General features: G+C 36.0%; 1 protein-coding gene across 1 annotated transcript in view; it reads right to left on the minus strand.

Moving 5' to 3' along the window:
• The window catches only part of FSIP1 (fibrous sheath interacting protein 1), a 206,603-nt gene that overhangs the window by 187,679 nt on the left and 2,807 nt on the right, over positions 1-16,117 (minus strand). The window contains exons 2-4 of the mRNA XM_068535378.1: positions 11,893-12,025; positions 4,628-4,814; positions 1,106-1,260 (exon numbers count right to left, since the gene is read on the minus strand). Coding sequence (XP_068391479.1) covers positions 1,106-1,260; positions 4,628-4,814; positions 11,893-12,018 — 468 coding nt within the window. The 5' untranslated portion in view covers positions 12,019-12,025. The remainder of the gene's footprint in view (positions 1-1,105; positions 1,261-4,627; positions 4,815-11,892; positions 12,026-16,117) is intronic.

Raw genomic sequence — 16,117 nt, forward strand, 5'->3', positions numbered from 1 at the left:
AGAAATAGAAACACAGATGTAGAGAGCAAACATGTGGACACCAATGGGGGAAAGCAGCGGGGGGTGGTGGTGGTGGTGTGATGAATTGGGAGACTGGAATTGACATGTATACACTGATGTGTATAAAATGGATGACTAATAAGAACCTGCTGTATAAAAAAATAAATAAAATAAATAAAATTCAAAAAGAAAAAAAAAAAGCATTTATAGTTTTGGCTTGCACATTTGGTGACCTCACCCAGAGTTTAATTTTGACTTTGATGGGAGATAGTAAGCTAAATGTATCTTCTGCCCCTGCACTATTTAATTAGCCTATCCATTTGTTGTAATCCCACTTCTGCAATAAATAAATGTCCACTTAAAAAAAAAAAAAAACCGATCTGTTATTATAATGTTCCTTACCTTAAAAGTGCTCTCCTTTGAGGGGCAAAGTTCAAATATGAGCCAATGGCTATGCATCAAGTCAGTGCCAACATGTGGTCAACTTCCGCCCCTCAGTACCACAGAGAATAAAAGGTCCAAGAAGGCCAAGGAGAGTTCATTGAGACAGAAGCAAATAGAGCATGGTCACAGGCCACAAGCATTTTACAGCTCCCCAAAGACAGCCTGACCAGCACGTGAAATAGTCAACTCCCTGCTTGTTTGTCACAAACGTTTACTCAAATAATAATGGTAACCAGGGGGGTTAAATTTTTGTGTATTTGTGTACTTATGTCCAAATTGTAAGCTCGCTGAAGAAAAAGCAGCCATATATACTTCATGAAGGTAGGCACCAGATCCCTTTCTATTCCAGAGATGGAGGACCCAGGCCTGACACTGGTGACAGAAGCCTATGGTGCTGTCTCTCCACTTTCCATGGGGAATGAACATGCCCAGTGCAGTGCCCGAAATCCGGAATCCTGCAAAGTCACCTTCTCCAGTTCCAGAAAACTATCTTCCTCACTACCGCCCTGCCCCATACACACACACATACACACCACTGCCCTACCTCCACAAAATAAATTAAGGCAGACCACACTAACACTACCAGAGTCCATGCTTTTCTTACTCATCTTAGAGGAAGTTGTTTCTCACATGTCAGCATAAGATTATATACAATTCTTACCTTAAGTTTTTCCCACAGCTTTATTCTCATTTCTAGACCTTGCTTCTGGATTTCTTTTTCTCTGTGTTGTCTCTTCACCAATATCTTATCAAGCCTCTTCATCTTCTGAATAGCGTCTTGAAGTTGAGAATCTAATTCTTTTAATTCCATTTCATCTATATTATGTTGAAAGTAGGAATGAGCTTGAAGTTTAGTAAAATCATAAAGCCTTTTTCTTCTTGTTTTGTTTTTACTATTTGTTCTTTCATTCAACAAATGTTTATGGCTGATGGTAATAACTAACACTGGTGTCATGTATCTTGGTTTACAAGGTGCTTTCACGTATTTTTTTCATATAATTATCTAACAACCCTGTGAAATAGACATTTATCTCTATTTTACGGTTGAGATAACTGGGTCCTTTCAAATAGCTAATAAATTATAGCACTGAATTCAGAAGTGGATCTCGCATGATTTTAAATCCCAAATTCTTTCTCCTTCATTCTGCTATACTTTCTATATTCATAACTAACAAATAAAGAATAAGACAAAGATCCTATCCTAAAGCTGCTTCAGACTAACTGAAAGAGAGGTCATGTACACAAATAGCTACAGTAAAATGTAGCTGAGGTACCTAAAAATGTACCTATTTCCTGAAGTACCTAAAAATGTGCCTATTTCCTGAAGTACCTAAAAATATTCTTGAATTGTGGATAATTGATAGTAACTTATTTGAAATTAGGAACTCTTTAGAACTTCTGTCATTCAAGTTTTAACTTATCATTATGAATAATATTAATAATTATCATTATCATTATGATTAATGATAAGATTAATAATAGCAGCTAACATTTATAGAGTTACCTGATAGGCACAGTCTTAAGTGCTTTTTTACATTGATTATCTCATGTAATCTTCACCATAAACCAGCAAGATGGTATATTGTAACTGAGTTACATATATGTCCAAGATATATCATCTTATAACTAGTAAATGCCAGAGTCAGTTTCCACCCGATCTGTCTGACTGCAGAGCCAAAGCTCTTCACCACCAGGAGATACTTCCTCTGTAAGGTCTGATGAAAGATGATAATCTGGCAATGAGCATAAGTGCTCAAGTTCTAAAGTCTCAGCCACCCCAGCTTAGATCATTAGAAATGGCATATTATGCAAAGAAAAGCCAAGTTTTGCAACTTTTGAAAATACAGAGCCCAGTGATGTTTCCCTATAATGTATATCACTTCTTCTTAAAGGAAAAGGAGATATGTTTAGAGGGAATAAGCTTATCCAAAAACAATACTAATCTTACTAATAAGGAGACTCTACAAATCATATGGCTCAGGTACGTCAAATGCAACAGCCTCTAGTTCTAATTCCCAACCACCAGCCCTAGCATTCTCAGGCCCCATTGTACATGGGTGGTCTATCCAGCAGGCATTTTCAAGTAACTCTTGCAGTACGGAAACAGTATAAACAAATACACTGTAAATGGGGCCAATAGCTAATCTCAACTCTAATACCTTGTTTCCTAATAACTGTAATCCTGAGTCACCTGGCCCGAGAGCTGATCTCATCCCAAACGTACTCTAACTCAGCAGTTCACAAAGTTTATGAGCTCAGCTTCCCTTTACAGTTTATAAATTATGGAGAACCCAAAGTACCTTTTGTTTATGTGAGTTACATCTACTGATAATTACCATATTAGAAATCAAAACTGAAAAATATTATAAATATGTATTTATTTATTCATTTTAAAATAATAAACATGGTATTACTAATTACATGCTAACATAAATATAACACTTTTATAACAACCACATTTTCCAAAAAAAATATTGAGAAGAATGGCAATATTTTAAATTTTTAGTATCTGGATTAATAGAAGACAGCTGGATTCTCATCTCTGCTTCAAAGTCAATCTACTGTAATCTGTTGCTTCAGTTAAAGTATTGACTATATGAAGAAAATTTGGCCTCGTACAGTAGTTGGAAAGGGGAGGAGAAATTTAATACCCTTTTCAGATAATTGTGGATATTCTTCCTTGATACTAATATCAAAACTGGACAAGGGGTAGTTTCTTAAAGGTTAGTTGTAATGTGAAATCTGTAACCCTATCAGTGAGCTTTTTGTATTTGTTCCATAAATCCATGGATCTATCTTTCATGTTGAATGGATCTTTTATCCTGCATTGATTATTTGGAAAATAGTGGTTCACTGAATTATGCAGACCTTCAAAATATTAATGCATTTCAGTACACAATATGAAAAAATCACATTTGTTAATATTTAATTATTTGTTAATATTTGTTAATTATTATTTGTTAATATTTGTTAATTGTCACCAATTTTTATCAGAAAAGTCTAAGTATTGGGAAGCTGTAAAGCTCATGTTGACATAAACAAATTTTCCAAGATTCTAATTTTTCACTTGAAAGCTCAAATTTTATCATTGACATAAAATACTGTCAGTTGTTTTCCTTGAAATAACAGGCCCATTTCATTTTTTTAAAAATGTCTGCCAACTATCTAAGTCTGAATGATAATAGATGGTCTGTCACTCATTCTTTCAAGTAAAAATGGTGTCCCATTAAAAGGCAGCCAGTTCAGCTCTCAAGTTAAATTATCACACCAGTACTTTTCCTCAACACAAACTTCACATTTTGGCACACAGCAGAATTGCTGTATATGTACCTACCATTTTACCACACAGGATATTAAAAAGATGTGTACTCAAAGGTCAAGATTAAATAGAATTTAAACTTTTTACTGCTCCATCAAGGACATTCTTGCGTGACACTGGCTATTTCTTTTTTCTGCCCATGCCAGGTCTTGAAGAACACAATGACTATTAGTACAATTTGGTGCCATTCATTGCCTTGATTCATGCTAAAGCACCAGCAATTTTACCCAGAATTTACCCACTTTTGTACCATCAGTGAAACCAACCATTCAGTGGGCAAAAAGGCAAACAGCATTATTTCAATATTACAATGAATTATATCATTGATATATCAGTATTATGATGAAAGTAGTTTTGACTTTGCAGAGTTCCTAAAAGGGTCTCAGGGCCCAGGGCTCTTTCAGTCCATGTTTTGAGAATTGCTGTTCTAATTCACTCTGACCAGTATTAATTAATACCAGTATTAATACCCATGAAACAATGGAGTCTCTTAAAATCTAAAAGTTATTAAAATCAAATGGGATTATCCCTTAAAAGGCATTTATAAATTACAGGATATATTTTATTGTACAATTTTCAAAAAGATCAATAAATCATGTCATAAAATGCAGAAATACTTCCTACTTGGTTAATGTAAAATGACTACAATAACAATTTTATTAAATGACATATTTTATTATTTTTCTAAGTGTATTTAAGAACTGTTAATATTCTTATAAATGAAAACTGGTGATTCGCTTGTTCACAAAAAAAGTCTCATTTTTTTATTATTTCTACTTAGCTGACAAAAAAAATATGTAATTCTAATATTTTAACTATAGCATCTGTAATTATCATTAGCCAATCACCAAGTGATTATCCTACCTGAACATTCAGGGATTATCTGATGCTGAACCAAGTTCGAATCTTCATCTGGTCCCTCTTCAGCCAGTTTTATTTTCTCAGAGTAGTTCTCCCCTTTATCATCATTACTGTTTCTACCTTCCTCTGTATTACTACTGCCTTCTGAGTGGACCTCTTTACCAGAGTTCAAATTGATTGCAGTATCAACCTAAAAATTATTTCCAAAGAAACAGTTTTCAAAAGTAAAAGTAAAAACAAATTTTTTTTAATTTTAAATTTCTAGACTATTTTAACTCTAATGTAAGTATATGTGAGGACATACATATGTATAGTAGCATTAAATGATTCTAGAAATATGACACTTAATTAAATGTAATTTAAATACACAATTAAATTTAATAACATTTGCACCAAAGTAATATGCACCACTCTCCAGCAATTTCTAGCAATAATAGAGAAGGGTCAGGAATCAGTCCCAAAGAGAACTGCTCTCTACCACGCTCTGGGGATGAAGCATGATGGCCCCTGCTCTCTGAGCTTACCCTCAGATGGAAAGTCAAGGGTCTAGAGCTGGGCTGTCTAATACAATAGCCAGTCGCCACACGTGGCTATTGAACAGCTGCAAAGTAAACAGGCTGAATTGCGACGTGCTTCTAATGGAGTTCTTCCAATCAGAACCATGTGCTTTGCTGAATAATTTATTTTTACGCTATTCACAGTTTTTCTATTTCATTTTGGTTTCTCTTTCCATTTTAGCAAAGTTCATTTTGAGGACACCAGTTTGGTGCAGCTGTGTTTTCCTAAGAGAGAACAAGAAAAGACATCCATGGCTGCCCCAGGAAAAAACAGGCATCATAGGGCCCTGAGGGCTGTGCTTGGCAATAAGAGCCACAGTGGAGGTGAACACAGCCCATGGGAGAGGCAAAACCTCAGGGACAGCAGGTCAGTCACTGCTGAGAGGACTACCTTTCCCCTCCAACGGAGGGACTGTCTGCTCCAGCCCTTCAGGGGTCAGCCCTTGGAGGCTTTTATGCTCATGGTCCACACTCCACCACTGTAATCTGTGCCCCCTTGTGAATCTCCAGGACAGAAGGTAGACGGTGCTGAGAATTAAACTGCCAGGGATACAGGACTGCACGAGCATCTATGTTCACCTGAACTAGGACATAAGCCCCAGCAGAAATGAGCTGAGCCAGTGGTATAAAAATCATAGCCGACATTGACTGAGGAATTACTATTAGCCAGGTCCTGTGCTAAGTACTTTAGACACACTACCTCGTTCACACCTCACAATGATACAGGCATTACTACCCAGATATAACAGAGAAGAAAACAGATCCGGTATGGAATGAAACTAGTGGAGACCCAATTTATAATAAGCAAAACAATGCTTACTTTATGTGATCTTGGAGGTGTTAAAGAAGGTTCCCTGTTGAAAAATATTCTTCTGTCAAAGACAGGGTAAAGCCTAAAATTCCATAATATCCAGTAAATCCTTAAGGCTATATAGTTCTGTGAAAATGCTGAAATTGCTAGGAGAGATCACACGAGCCCTGTCAGTATTTATATCTTGGCATAAATGAATCTAGCTGACCTTTCCCTGAGAATGGGTTTTTATACAGGGGAAACATAAGTAGACATTAGCAACATACTCGGATACCACACTTCAGGATACACAAAGATCTTTCACATATATCATCCCATATGATCCTAACTCTTAGAATGAGCAGGAAGCAATGAGGTAGAAAAAGATGAAACTAGAGAACAAAAGGCAAATATTGCCCATTTCACAATTTTACCCATAGTTCCCCGCCCCCACTAGCACCAACCATCTCCCCCATCCCGTTGCCCACTGGCCTCTCTATTCCCAGCCCTCCTGATCTTCTACCCTGTGGCCTAAGTGTATGATTTTTCTTTCTTCTTCATTCTCAAAGCCACATTCAATCTCCATTTTTCATTGCTCTGTGTCCCCCACTTCATATCTCCATGTTAGTCCAGGAAAGGTAAATAGCCTATAAAAACCCTTCCTAGCAATTAGATCCCTACCTGAAAGCCATGAGATTTTTACACCAATTGAAACTATTGGCTCATTCAAGAAAAATATTCAGAAGTAAAAATAAACCAAAATTCTTAGAATGAGAAATATATCATTACTACAGAAATTTCATTAAAACTCTAGCATTTTAAACTCACTTTCTGCTACACAGAAATTTTGGGTAAGAAATTAATAAAAGAAAATGAGCAATAAAATTAATCAAAATACCAGGATTTATTATTTAGACAATGTATAAGGTTTTATAGACATTGAATCATTTGCAGTCAGCAGTCAACCTGCAGCATACCTGTGGCTTACTTCCCCAACCTAAGGTGAAACTTACTGATTTTCCATGAATTTGATTAAGACAAATCACAACTTTTAGGAAGTCTTGCTTTTGATATAAGTATCAAAGTCCCTGTTGGTTAATAAATATGCTAGAGTTTGACCTATAGCTTAGTGGGTTCAAATAAAATCTGACTTGAAGTGATTGCTGATATTTTTCTTTTAAATAAGCCTTGAATGAAGTAATATTAATCTATGTTTTAAAACATGTGAACATGTGTGTCAATATTGTGAAGTTGCTGCTTTAAAAAAAATCATCACCCAGGAATATGTAAGCAGAAATACTAATGCTTTGCTACCCTAAAATTTGTCAGGTCTTTGTATATTATCCTACCTACATAAAATGGTAAAACTGTCATTCTAAATTTGTTGAACACATATTATGTGAATACCTACTATGTGCCCGACTTTACACTGAATCCTGTGAATAAAAACATGGGAAGGACTGACCAATTAGGTTAAAGAATTGAGGCCAATTAGCTAAGATGTATTGAATACCTACTAGGTGCTAGTCACTTCTAAAACCTGTAGATATTTCATCTCATTTTATCCTCAAAACATGCCTATGGGGTGGATAGTATTATTACGCCTTTAAACAGATGAGGAAACTGGCACAGGGAGTTGAAGTAGTTTGCCCAAAATCACATAAAATGTGGTCATCAGAGCCTATTTTGAACCATGACTCCAGAGTTCAGGCTTATAATCACAAAGCTTGAGACTAAAGAATCTAAAATTGTATTTAGATTCCAGTTTGGGCTATATGGAATACTGAATAAACTGAAACCTTCCATCTACTTACAAATGCATAGGTAAGTTCACAAGAACCCTGGCGAAACTGCCAGTGAACAGAAATTAAAAGGAAACTGAAAGCTGAAATAGGAACCTTGTAAATCCTTAAAGCAGCTGCCCTGGTCAGGGGTGGGGAGGTAGGAGCAACAAGAACAGGCAAATGAGAATGTGCTGGCCTCAGAAAGCTATGGGCTTGGGCTGTAACACCCACACAGAGCTAAGAAACTAGGCCTTGGGACCATGCAAGACAAGATGGAGAGGAACCTTCCCTCTCCTGCTCCATGAAGCTGGATCCCTCAGAAAGGTGCCTCCTTGGTGAGAGGGTAGACTAGAAAAATACATCTATCCAAAGCACAGGATACAAACAAAAAATGTGTCTGGGTTCCAAGTGGGAAATCGTCTTCCCTGAGAATGTACAACCACAGGGTAATGCTTCATGTGGGTTTGGATCCCAATTTATATTGTTCATATGCTCTGGAATGCTTAAAGATGAAAAATTAGCACAAAAAAAAAAGATTCATGCCAGTGAGATCTCTGAGGCATTTGGTAGAAGCAAACAGAAACTTGCTCTGGAAGGTACAGTTTCAAATCAGGCTCCATAAAATTCCCAAAATTAAAACTTACATTCCAAAAGGTCAAAAGCCATGAATACATGACCAATAATAAGCAAGAATCAGAATAAACAAAAGAACTTAAGATATTAAAAAGCTGATAAAGATGATCATATAAATATTTTTAATGGGTATAAAAAAAGAACCCCAAAAACACGAGATCAAGGTACTACAAAGAACAGATGGATTTGAAAATAAACTAAAACGAACTTCAAGAAATTAAAAATACATCATTAAGCTTAAAAATTCAATGGATGGATTAAAGAGCAGATTTGACATAGTATAAGAAAGAATTCCAAAATTAGAAAATATATGTTAAAAATTCCCCAGCATGAAGCACAGAGAAATAAATGAATTAAAAAAAATTTTTTTAAGAGACATGAAGGATAGAAGAGAAAGGTTCAACAGACATTTAACTGCACTTTGAGGATGACAAAATAGAAAAAAAAATGCAGGCAATATTTGAAACATGTGAAAACACAATGGCTAAGAAGTTTAAAAGAAAAAAAAGAAACATACAAATCCTTACATTGAAGAAGTACTAGTCTCCAGAAAGATAAATAAGTCCATACCTAGGTGAGTAATAGTAGATACCAAAGACAAAGGGAAAAAAAATAAAGTGACCAGAGAAAAATATCTAAACTAGACAACCCACACTGGAATGAATATTGGGTTTACAAAAGCCTTCTCACTGGCAACAAGAGAGGCCACAAGTATCTAAGTGTAAAACATAAAACTATAAAACTTTCAGATGAAAAAATAGGAAAAAATCTTTGGGAATCTGGGTTAGACAAAGGGTTCTTAGATACAACCAAAGAACACAATCCTCAAAAGAAAAAAAATTGATAAATTGCACTTAAAATTTTAAATGCTCTTTAAAAGACAGTTAAAAGAATGAAAAGTCAAGCTACAGACTGGGGGGAAATATTTGCAAATCATATATCTGACAAAAAACTCTATCTAGAATATATAAAGAACTCTCAAAAGTCAACAATAAGTAAACAAACACAACTTAGAGTATAAGTCAGAAAGAGAAAAACAAATATTGTATATTAACCCATATACGTGGAATCTAGAAAAATGGTACAGATGGACCGGTTTGCGAGGCAGAAACAGAGCCACAGATGTAGAGAACAAACGTATAGACACCAAGGGGGGAAGTGGGGGGCGGTGGGATCAACTGGGAGATTGGGATTGACATATATACACTAATATGTATAAAATAGATAACTAATGAGAACCTGCTGTATAGCACAGGGAACTCCACTTCGCTGTACAGTAGAAACTAACACAACATTGTAAAACAACTATACCCCAATTAAAAAAAAATTTTTTTTGAACATACACTTTCAAAAAAAGATATGTGGATTGCAAATAAGCACATAAAAATATACTTAACATTATTAGTCACCAAGGAAATTCGAGTTAAAACCACAATGAGATACTACTGTATACCTATTAGAATGGCTTAAAGAAAAAAAACTGACAATATCAACTGCTGGTGAGGATGCAAAGCAGCTGGAACTCTCATACATTTCTGGTGGGAACAGAAAACAGTTTGACAGTTTCTTATAGTTAAACATACACTTACCATACAACCCAGCAATCCCACTCCTAGGTATTTACCCAAGAGAAGTAAAAACCTATTTCCCACCACACCCCCAAAATCAGTATGCAAATATTTACAGCAGCCTTATTCATAATCACCAAAATCTGCAAATAACCCAAATGTTCCTGACTGGGGAATGAATAAGCAAACTGTGGTTTACCCACACAATGGAACAGTACTAGCAATAAAAAGGCCTGAACTACTGATACAAGCAACAACATAGATGTGTCTCAAATGCATTGTGTCAACAGACAAAAGCCAGACACAAAAGCTACATATTTTTTTTTAATTCCATTCATGTGGAATGGAATTAAACCTGGAAAAGGAAAAGCTATTGGGACAGAGAACAGATCAGGAGTTTCCAGGGATTAAGAGTAGGAGAGATTGTTTATAAAGGGGCAGCATGAGGGAATTTTTGAGAGGTAAGGATGGAACTGTTCTATATCTTGATTGTGATGGTATCACTCTACGCATTTGCCAAACTCAGAACTATACACCAGAAAAGAGTGAATTTTACAGTATGTAAAACTTTTAAATTAGAAGCAAAGAAGTCAATGAGATACAATGTTAATAGATGGGAAGATTTAATACTATAAAGTTAGAAATTCTCTCCAAATTAATCTATAAATTCAAAGCAATTTTAATCAAAACCCCAACAGTATTTTTCACAGGACTTGAAAAACTGTTCTAAAATATAAAAACAACAAAAAGCCAAGAATAGCTAGGACAGTCCTAGAAAAGAATATGGTGGGAAGACCCATCCCACCAGATATCAAGAATTATTACAATGCTACAAGAGTTAACACACAGTATAGTAATGATGCAGGATTAGATGCAACAAAACAGACAGCTAAGCTAGAAACTGTATTTTACAAAGCTGCTTGCAGGTTGGGTTCTGGATGCGTATTAGTTTCTTCCAAATAGGTGCATCTGCACAAAAGTTTTACCACAGAAATGAGGTAGAAGCCATCTTGCTAAGCTCCTGATACGAAACTGACAAGAAATATCAAAGGCAGTCATCTCTGCATGTCTAGTCACCAGTTTTGTGGTTCTGAGGGATGTGTAGCAGTGTCAGAAGCAGCAACAGCAAAGCAGCAGCTTTCAGATCTCTGGATTTTGGATATGGTGGTGTGACCTGGGAACCAAGAATCCAAGGGAAGTCCCCTCGCATGGTTTCGCTGGCCTTCCATTGATTTTTGAGGAACTGAGTTTCTTGTATTCAATCCCTTTCTGCTGGAAATGTCTAGAAGGCTTTCTATTTCCAGCATTAAATCATGATAGACAAAAACTCTAAGAGTTTCATAATGCAGAGCCCAGTCCGTAAGTCAAAAGAATAAGTGAGAAAGGATTCACAAACTTGCAAGAAAATTTTTCACCATAAGTTTCAAAATTTTTGTTTCCCACAACCTTAAAATAAATTATCCCCCATCACAGAGGGAAAAACAGATTCTTTAAAAAAACATCAAGTTTAGACATTTTAAGAAAAGAAAAAGAGACCAGGTAATGTACCTGCTAAACATATACCATGTGGTTTTTATCCAAACTCTATTTTTTAAATTACTGAATCTTTTTCATAATAAGAGTCAATGGTGGCATAGCAGATGTTGGAATACAAAGCTTTCTTATGAAAGAAGAAAAGTTAATAAATGAGCATTAACAAAGTACAATCGTGAAAAAATAAGCCATAACTCCCCCCCAAGAAAAAAAAGAGAAGGTAAAGAAGGAAACAGTATTTTCACATTAAATGATCTAAAGTAAAATTCAAGAAATCTATGAGTGCTCCCAGAACACACCCTTTAAAGATGAACCTTAGAATGGGATGTTAACAACAACCTTGGTTTATCAATTGCTAGAGATCAGAAGAAGTAGTTTATATCATTTCTAAACAGCATAGTACCTTGAAGGATGCTGGTTCCGGTGAGAGCACCTCCAAAGAAGCATTTGAACCTCTGCTTCCATGACGTGTTCTTGAATTTGAGGCTGGTTTTGAAATTCCATCTAAGTTTCCCTTTATAATATCCATTGATATCCTGAAACAAACAAACAAAATTTCAAGCAAGTTATGACTTGTATGTTTAAATGTTTCATCAGTGTTAACAGGCAGTGAACTCAGAGCCTTTGCTATAAGGATTATGTCACTACCAAAGTCACAGTACCCTAATTTCATCAGAAGATGTCTGTGTCCATGGATCATTACATCTTATGTCACCGTAGGTGGAAAAAACATGCTGCCAGGATGTCAGATTCTGAAAGTGGCTAAAAAAGAATGCAGACATGAACATCATCTCAATGGCCTTCTGTGCCTCCAAGAGAAACAGCTACCGTGTCCTTGGCCTAAGAAGACACTTACAGAGCACCACACCCCTCAGCCAAGATTCATGCTTCATCGTAATAATTTGCCAAGGCCTCTACTTTCTTCGGGTTTTACCTTCCTTATTCTAGCTCAGCCTTCAGCCGGGGCTCTCTCTCAGCTCTGATTTCTCCTCTCCTCCTTGGTACTGCATTTTCATGGAGTACTTATCTCCAGGTGACCACTCTTCTATCAACCTTCCCCTTCTAAAACCCATGATTCTACTTCTGCCTTGAAACAACAGAGAACTGAACCTACTCTCTCTACTAGAGGACCGGCTTTCACTATCTGGATACACATTGCCAATCTCTTTAACTATTTTTCATGTGACACCGTCCACAAGACTCTCACCAGTCTGGCTGCTCTATTCCTAGGACTATTTCCTGAAGCAGGAAATATTAGGCAGGATGGTTTAAACTAGTGGGGAAACTTGGGCACTGCTGGCACTTTGCTCCTTCCAAACTGTGCCCTTGGTCAGGACCATTCCAAATATGTTCAGTAATGCTTGGGGTATCATGCATGCCGAATAAAGTGGAAGAAAGAGAGAGAATTTCATAGTTTGACTTCCAAATACTTAGCTTTACAGGTGAATGGATATCTTCCAACAAATCCTTTCCTAAATTCCTATCAATTATAAATTAAACCATTTCTCTCATAACAGAATGAAGAAAGGCAGTTGCCTCTGGCCCAGCAAGTGTAACAGTGTCCTTTTCTTACCCTAAAAAATGACTCATCTTTCTTTTTTTTTTGAACAGCTGAGGCAGAGTCCAAGGAAGCTTTGGACACAGGAGGAAGCCCAATCATGAACAACCCCATGCTCCTCCAAGGCACACAGAGCAGTAATATGATTTACCCTCCAACCATTCAGTGTGTCAAAGCTGAGGCTTAAAGGACAGTAGGTCAACTCTTTCCATCTCAGCAAATGAAAAAGGCAGTGATCTCAACATTATTCAAACTCTGCAAAAGGGTTTTTGGCTCACTCAGGAAGGCACTGACATTATTATTGTGGGAAGACGGATCGCCCTGGCCCGTCACGTCACCATCAAAAAGCTTAAGTCACTGAAAGGCCAAATGTCTTGTAATGGCCTAAAGTGCCTGTCAAGGGAGACTTATTGGCGGCTAACAGAGGGAGCAATGAGATGGAAGCCCGTGCAGAGCCAGTATAATACATGTCAATAAAGGGAGAGGCACAGGGAACCACCAATGGCACGGATCAACTAAAAGGCTCCAGAAATCTTTCAATTTGTTTTAGAAATAGGTCTGTTCTATTATGTTTGCTCATGAAAATAATAAATAAAATACAGTTTCCAGGATCGGTAGGGTTGTAACTAACAATCTTATGAATTTGGCCATGTAGAAAAAAGTATGGATAAAGGATACTGAATTAGGAACTTAAAGATGTTTTTGAGTATTTGAGAAGAAACCTCAATAGCCAGAGAGAAATTCCACAAGAAAAATAAAGCATTGTACAAGAAAGCAAACAATCATATGATAATACTTATATAAGCACTGAATTTAACCAAACACTGTGCCTTAATTACATTGAGTGTAGGTGAGGAGGAGTATGTAAAAGAAAAGGTCGTATAAAAAGTCTAATCTGTCCTAATAGGAAATCAAAGAGAATATCCAAAAATTGATAAAGCCAAACAATAGTTAAATAAGCACAACAGTTAAATAAGTTCAAGATATTTGCCCCTGAAGGATGTGACTAGAGACTGCTTCTTTTTTTTTTATTGTAAATGTTACAGTACAGTTTGACATATTTTATTATATTACTTTAATAAAAGTAAAAAAAAATTAATAATAAATATAAAATATGGAATCTTCAAGGGACTGGAAGGAAACATAGAGCTAATTTATATAATAATGAGGTTAATGACTTACTAAGCAGGATATCAAGAGCATAAGTCAAACAGGACGAAACTAATAGATTTGGTTACATAACATTTAATGCTCTTGAGTATCAAACCAAAAAAAGAACTCTAAATTAAATTAAAAGGTACATGAGAAAATGGAGAAAATATATGCAATACAGATAATATACAAAAGGTTAATACACTTACACATTTAAAGAGCTCTTACCAATCAACAAGGGAAAGAAACATTCCAATAGAAAACTGGCTAGGGGCATAGACAAGGAAGGAAAGAAGGAGGAAGGAAGTCAACACCTTGTTTAAAAAAACAAGTCCAATTTCTCTAATTAGAGAAATATACAGAGGGGGACCTGAAAGATGATCACAAGTCAAAGAAGTAACAGTGGTAGATTCTGGGTTGGTAGGTTCATGGATGTTCTCGTGTCTTTTTTCACCTTTTGCTTATCTGTATTTTCTGGTTTTCTATTAATCTTAAATTCATAATTAAAGAATTTACTTACTGAAGAAAATTTTCTGGAATATATTAAAGTATACTCGAAAATAAATAAAAATCACCCAATATTCACCACCCTGAGCTAAACATTGCTGGCACATTTCTTTTCCATTTTTGCTTTTTATGTCTTTTCAACAAAGTTGGATTCATATATTTCTCACTTAACATTACACGATAAACATTTTCTTATTACATTACAGATACTTCTAAAATAGAATATTATTTACTTCTTGATATTCCATTAAATACATGGATATATGACCAGATTCTAAATTGTAACAAATCACTACTAAGACATACCAGCTTTTCATAACATTCATTTCAAGCAAGATTAATTTAAACTTTTTCAGAGAAATGCAACCACCATGAATGGTTTAAAAACCAAAATGGGGACACGTGGCTGCTGTAATCTGATGTTTTTAGATAAATGAAAGAATCAAAAGAAAATGAATCCTCCTCTGTTTAGTAATAACAAATAGCCAGGCTTTTTAAAAAGTAGAATTACACTTATTTTCATGATTTTAATACCTAAAAATTACTTATGGTAGTTTTCTTTTTAACTTTCTGTACTTGTTTATTATGTAAGAAATACTTGCCCTTGAGAGGGGAAAAAAATCAAATAATACAGAAGAATGTAAAAGTTTTTCAAGTCAAAATTACCCTCACCCCAAGAAAGATTTTTGTAGGTCTCACTTTTTTAGGCATATGCAAACTTTCTATCCTTTACCTCCCTACTCCTCCCCAACACAAACACACACAAATGGCATGGTGCTTCGCAACTTGCTTTTTTACACAATGTATTTCAAAGATTTTTCTATACCACCACATACAGATACACTTCATGCTTTCAAACGATGGCATAGTATTTCATTGCATAGATGTAGCATTTTTTTTAATCAGCTCACTTAGGTTGTATACGGAAGATTTGTTATTAAAAGACAATACAGGGCTTCCCTGGTGGCGCAGTGGTTGAGAATCTGCCTGGCAATGCAGGGAACACCGGTTCGAGCCCTGGTCTGGGAGGATCCCACATGTCGCGGAGCGACTGGGCCCGTGAGCCACAATTGCTGAGCCTGCGCGTCTGGAGCCTGTGCTCCGCAACAAGAGAGGCCGCGATGGTGAGAGGCCCGCGCACCGCGATGAGGAGTGGCCCCCGCTCGCCGCAACTACAGAAAGCCCTCGCATAGAGACGGAGACCCAACACAGCCAAAAATAAATAAATAAATTTAAAAAATAATAATAATCTTTAAAAAAAAAAAAGACAATACAAAAGTTTAGTCAAAATTGATCATAGGCCTAAAATAGAAAATTAAAACTATAAAATTTCTATAAAATACGTGTGACTGTGGGCTAGCAAAGATGTCTTAGATACAACATCAAAAGTATGATTCATAGGGCTTCCCTG

Source organism: Eschrichtius robustus, chromosome 1 (assembly GCF_028021215.1).
Source record: "Eschrichtius robustus isolate mEscRob2 chromosome 1, mEscRob2.pri, whole genome shotgun sequence".
Taxonomy (NCBI): Eukaryota; Metazoa; Chordata; class Mammalia; order Artiodactyla; family Eschrichtiidae; genus Eschrichtius; species Eschrichtius robustus.